Here is a 4,957-nt window from a genome sequence, read left to right on the forward strand (position 1 = left end):
TCCCAGTGATTCTCCCCATTCCCAGTGGATTCTCCCCCATTCCCAGTGGATTCTCCCCCAATCCCAGTGGATTCTCCCCCATTCCCAGTGGATTCTCCCCATTCCCAGTGGATTCTGCCCCATTTCCCAGTGGATTCTGCCCCATCCCGGGGCTCACCAGGGAGAAGAGGTCGTTCTGCAGCCCCAGCCTGTCCACGGGGGGCAGGGACAGGTCCTTGATGGCCGGGATGAGGCTCTCGAGCATGGCCGGGCTGTACTGGGTGCGGTAAAACCCCACCGTGCCCAGGTTCAGCTGCCAGCACAGAAACACCACAAAAACACCACAAAAACAACACATTTTACATGGGTTTTCATCTAAAATATATTCCATGTTCATGCAGGTTCAAATGAAATTTATTTTGTGTTTGTGTGTTTAAAAAAAATGTCATTTCTTGTTGTATGTGTGTGTTTTTGTCTGAAATATATTTGATATTTATCTATAGTGAAATTAAATTTATTTAATGTTTATATATTTAAATAAAATTAATTTATTATTCATTATTCTATTATTTATATTGCTTATTGTTGATATCATTTATAGAATATTATAGCATATTTAGTATTTAGTTTATTATTCTAGTATTTATATTATTTATAAATTTATTTTTATTTATTCATTACATATTATTTATATATTATAATATATTATATTATTTATTATTAATTATATATCATTTATTATATCTATTATTTATTATTCATCATAAGCCCTTTATTAATATAAATACAATATATATTATTAAAATATAAAAATTTAAATTATAATATATTATAAATATAAAATGTAATTTGTTGTTATATGTTAAATAATTATAATTTTATAATTATATAAAATGTAATTTATATTTATATATAGCTGTATAAAATATGTGTCTAAAATAAGTCTTTGTATTTATATGTATTTAAAATACACCTCTGTATTTCAACTTATTTAAAATTTATCTTTATAGATATCTATCTAAAATATATCTTTTTTATTTATACTTATTTATCTAAACTTTATCTTTGCATGTATACATCCTTGCATCTATATATATTTTTATATATATATATATTTATCTAAGATATCTTTGTATTGTTATATATTTAAAATATACCTTTATATTTATGTATATTTATCTCAAATACATCATATTTATCTAAAAGATACCTTTATACATTTATCTAAAATATGTCTGCAGACAAATTTATCTAAAATATTTTTGTCAACATATTTATCTAAAATGTATCTCTATATGTAATTTATACATAGAAAGCATATGTAGAAAGAGCATATATAGAAAAATAATATATTAAATAATATATTAATATAGTAAATAAATATACAAATTAAAAGTTTAAAAACAATAAATATATTGTGTATATAACTATATATTATAGTATATATTTATATTAAATAAAAGTAATATAGTGTATAGACATATATATAGATAGGAATTTAAATATAAATAAAGAGAATATATTTGATACATAGTATGAAGTATATAATAATTGTAATAATTATAATAATTATAATGGAATTTAGATAATAAAATAATAACAATAATAAAATAATAACCATTATAACAATGACTAAAAAAGCCACCACATCTCAACACAAACCCTGCCTTTAAATTCAGTTTTTTCCAGGCTTGAATTCCCAAAAAAATTCCAGTTGACATTGCAGGAAAATGGGAAAGGGGAGCAATGGGAGCCAAAACTCCACGGGGAGGCCCCTCCAGAGGAAACCCAAAATTCCAAGGGGAAATGGAAATAAAAGAGGGAAGAATAAAATGGAATTTTCAGGACTCACCTTGACCCACTGCTCTGGTTTGGTGTCCTTTAACACCACGGTGAGCTCCGGTTTGTCCATCAAAATCTGCATTTTGGCACTGCTGGGGTCCTCACTCGTGCAAATACTGATGGGCACCATCCACATGGGGAAATCCTCCCCTGGAAAAGAGGGAAAACAAGGAATCAGGGGAAAAAAAATGGGTGGAAAACACTGAAAAACGGAGCTGAAATGGGTCCCAGGTGTGGGTTCAGCGCTGAAAATGAGATTGGGGGAAAAAAAGGCTCAAATCTGAAGGTAGAAATCTGAAATGTCGGTTTTTAGAGGTAAAAATCTGAGGGAAAATGTCAGTTTTAGAGGTAAAAAACTGAGGGGAAATGACAGTTTTGGTCTGAAGTAAAATGTCGGTTTTGGAGTTGAAAATTGGAAGGAAAATGTCTTAGAGGTAAAAATATCTGAGACAAAGTGTCTGGTTTTGAGGTAAAAATCTGAGGGAAAATGTCTGTTTTTGAGGTAAAAATCTGAGGGAAAATGAGAGTTTCAGAGTAGAAAAATCTGAAGGAAAATGACAGTTTTAGAGTTAAAACCCCCAAAAATCTTTAAACCAACTTTCAAGCCAAACATTTTAACTTAGATCAGCACGGAAGGCGAGTGGAATCAGTGCTGGAATCAGCAGTGGCTCCCACCTGAAGCTTTTTTATTTCATTTATTTCAGCACCACCACAAAGCAGCTGCTCCCCAGCCTTTCAGAGTGCCCTAAAATTGACATTTTTGAAGGAATTCTGAGCCAAGGAATCCTGATTTCCATGCCAGGATATGGAAACCATGAGTGGGAGAGGCCCAGCCTTGGATTTCCTCAGGTTTTCCCACTTGGATCCAGGCAGAGCACAGGCCTGAGGCTGTTTCAACTCCAAAAAATTGCTGCTTTTGGATGAAAAGCAACAAAACCCAACAAATATCTCTTCAAAATTGGGATATTTTGTGGTTCTGTGCCCACCCTGTTCCTGCTCCCAGCTCTCTTACCAGTATATGGTCCACTGGCACAGAATTTCTTCTGGACCAACTTCAACACTTTGTCATCTTCTTGCTGAGGGAAAAAAATATTGAAAAAAAGAAAAAAAGGCAAGAAAATGAGAAAAGGGGATGATCAGCACGTTTAATACCAGTCTCTGCCCTCAGTTTCATGGAATAATTTGGGGTTTTTCCCCTCAGAAAAAGGCTCTGCCTCAGGAGTTATTGCAGAGCACAAATCCCTGTCCCTGTTTTAACAGCCCCGGCCTGGATTTGCCGCCTGACTCCAGGCCCTGATCCTCCCTCATCCTGCAATCTTGTGGAATAAGCATAATTGGAGTGGAATTATTCCCTCCCCCCTGCTACAAACATTTCCCACACAGAGCAAAGTCAGCAAACTCCAGGGATCCAGGGAATTTTGGGATGAATCCACAGGGATTTGGCACCTCCCTCCCATCACAGCCAGAGCTGTGCCCACACGGAGCCTCCCCTGATCCAAGGGAACACTCAAAATCAGGGGATGTTGTTAAATTTGATCCAAAATTAAGGCACAATTCCATTTTTACCATCCCTGATCCAAGGGAATGCTCCAAATCAGGGAATAATTTTGGATCAAATTTAACAATAAGGCACAATTCCATTTTTACCACCCCTGATCCAAGGGAATGCTCAAAATCATGGAATGTTGTTAAATTTGATCTGAAATTAAGGCACAATTCCATTTTTACCGCCCCCAATCCAAGGGAATGCTCAAAATCAGGGAATGTTGTTAAATTTGATCCAAAATTAAGGCACAATTTCGTTTTTACCTGCTCAGCCTCCACATAAATAAGTGGAAATCCCATTTGTTTGGTCCACGTGTTCATCACAGCAGCAATGGGTTTGCCACTGGCTTTTTCCAGGCTTTCCCAGAGATCCTCTGCAGGAGAAAAGGATCTGAATCAGGACTGCCAGAGTCTTCAGGTTTTATTAAGGACAGGATAGGGAAAGTTGGGTTCTTACTCCACCTTTTACACTTTTGTGTTTTGTTGAAATTTAACAGATGACAGGCAAAAAAAATGGAAATAATTTAAACCTCCCTCAGGGAGGAGAGAGGGGAGAAGCAGTTTTTTACTACTAAAAAATCCCAAACAATACATACTGTGATACAAAAATTAACATGAAATATTCAAAGAGAACAACATTTCCATTTAGGTTTCTTTTTAATGTATTTTGTCAAAAATCCCTGACCAAACACCATGGATTGAATTTGGCTGATTCCACTTCCACATTTGTGCCTGATCCACAAAAATTAAAAGGTTTAAAAGCAAAAATATCAGACTTTGAGCTGTTTAATCACAGGATCAATAATGCAAAAGGCTCTCTTGGCAAACCAAAGAATATTTGTAAATTATAAATTAAATATAAATATAATTGTAAATTATAGCTGTGGTGACTCAGCCCTTGGAGATCACCTTAGCCACACACTCCAGGGATAGAAAATCCCCAGGGATGCTGAATCCTGCCCGTGGCAGGGAATGAAACTGGAAACAAGCCAGGAATTCCCTGGAATTTCAATTATCTCAGGAGTTTTGAGTCCAGAAATGACTTTTGTGCCCATCCCAGTGAGCCAGTTACCTGTGGCAGCATTCCTCTGCTGGAACTTGGTCAGGTACAGGTTCATTCCTTTCCGAAAATCCTGGAATAAACAAGTGGAGATGTCAGAGGGTTTTCCTATCCTCCCTCTGCTCTGCATTTATCCCCAAGAATCAGGCAAAGAATCTTTAAAATCATTAATTCCTTCTGTATTTCCCATTATCTCATTTTTCCCAGACAAGCTCAAACAGAGCTTGAACTGTTGAAATTCACAAAACACAGAAAGACATTTTTTTTCTTTTAAACCCCAGTAATTTCAGTTATAAAAAACACCCTGAAAATCTCCACCTGAGTAATTTTAGCTGTAAAAAAATGCCCTGAAAATGCCCATTTCCCATCTTTTTTACCTCATCCCCGATGTAGTCGTGCAGCATCCGGATCACAGAGGCTCCCTTGCTGTAGGAAATGGCATCAAATATTTCATCCACCTCTGAGGGATGGCCCACACTGACCTGTGGGAAGCAGGACAACCCCCAGTGAGGATTTGGGCTACCAAAAATG

General features: G+C 35.9%; 1 protein-coding gene across 1 annotated transcript in view; it reads right to left on the minus strand.

The window, feature by feature from the left end:
• Positions 1–4,957, minus strand: part of NPEPPS (aminopeptidase puromycin sensitive) — a 46,163-nt gene that overhangs the window by 6,023 nt on the left and 35,183 nt on the right. The window contains exons 10-15 of the mRNA XM_033520006.1: positions 4,804–4,908; positions 4,439–4,499; positions 3,631–3,740; positions 2,834–2,897; positions 1,832–1,971; positions 23–292 (exon numbers count right to left, since the gene is read on the minus strand). Of these exons, the coding sequence (XP_033375897.1) occupies positions 23–292; positions 1,832–1,971; positions 2,834–2,897; positions 3,631–3,740; positions 4,439–4,499; positions 4,804–4,908 (750 nt within the window). The remainder of the gene's footprint in view (positions 1–22; positions 293–1,831; positions 1,972–2,833; positions 2,898–3,630; positions 3,741–4,438; positions 4,500–4,803; positions 4,909–4,957) is intronic.

This window comes from Parus major, chromosome 27 (assembly GCF_001522545.3).
Source record: "Parus major isolate Abel chromosome 27, Parus_major1.1, whole genome shotgun sequence".
Classification (NCBI taxonomy): domain Eukaryota; kingdom Metazoa; phylum Chordata; class Aves; order Passeriformes; family Paridae; genus Parus; species Parus major.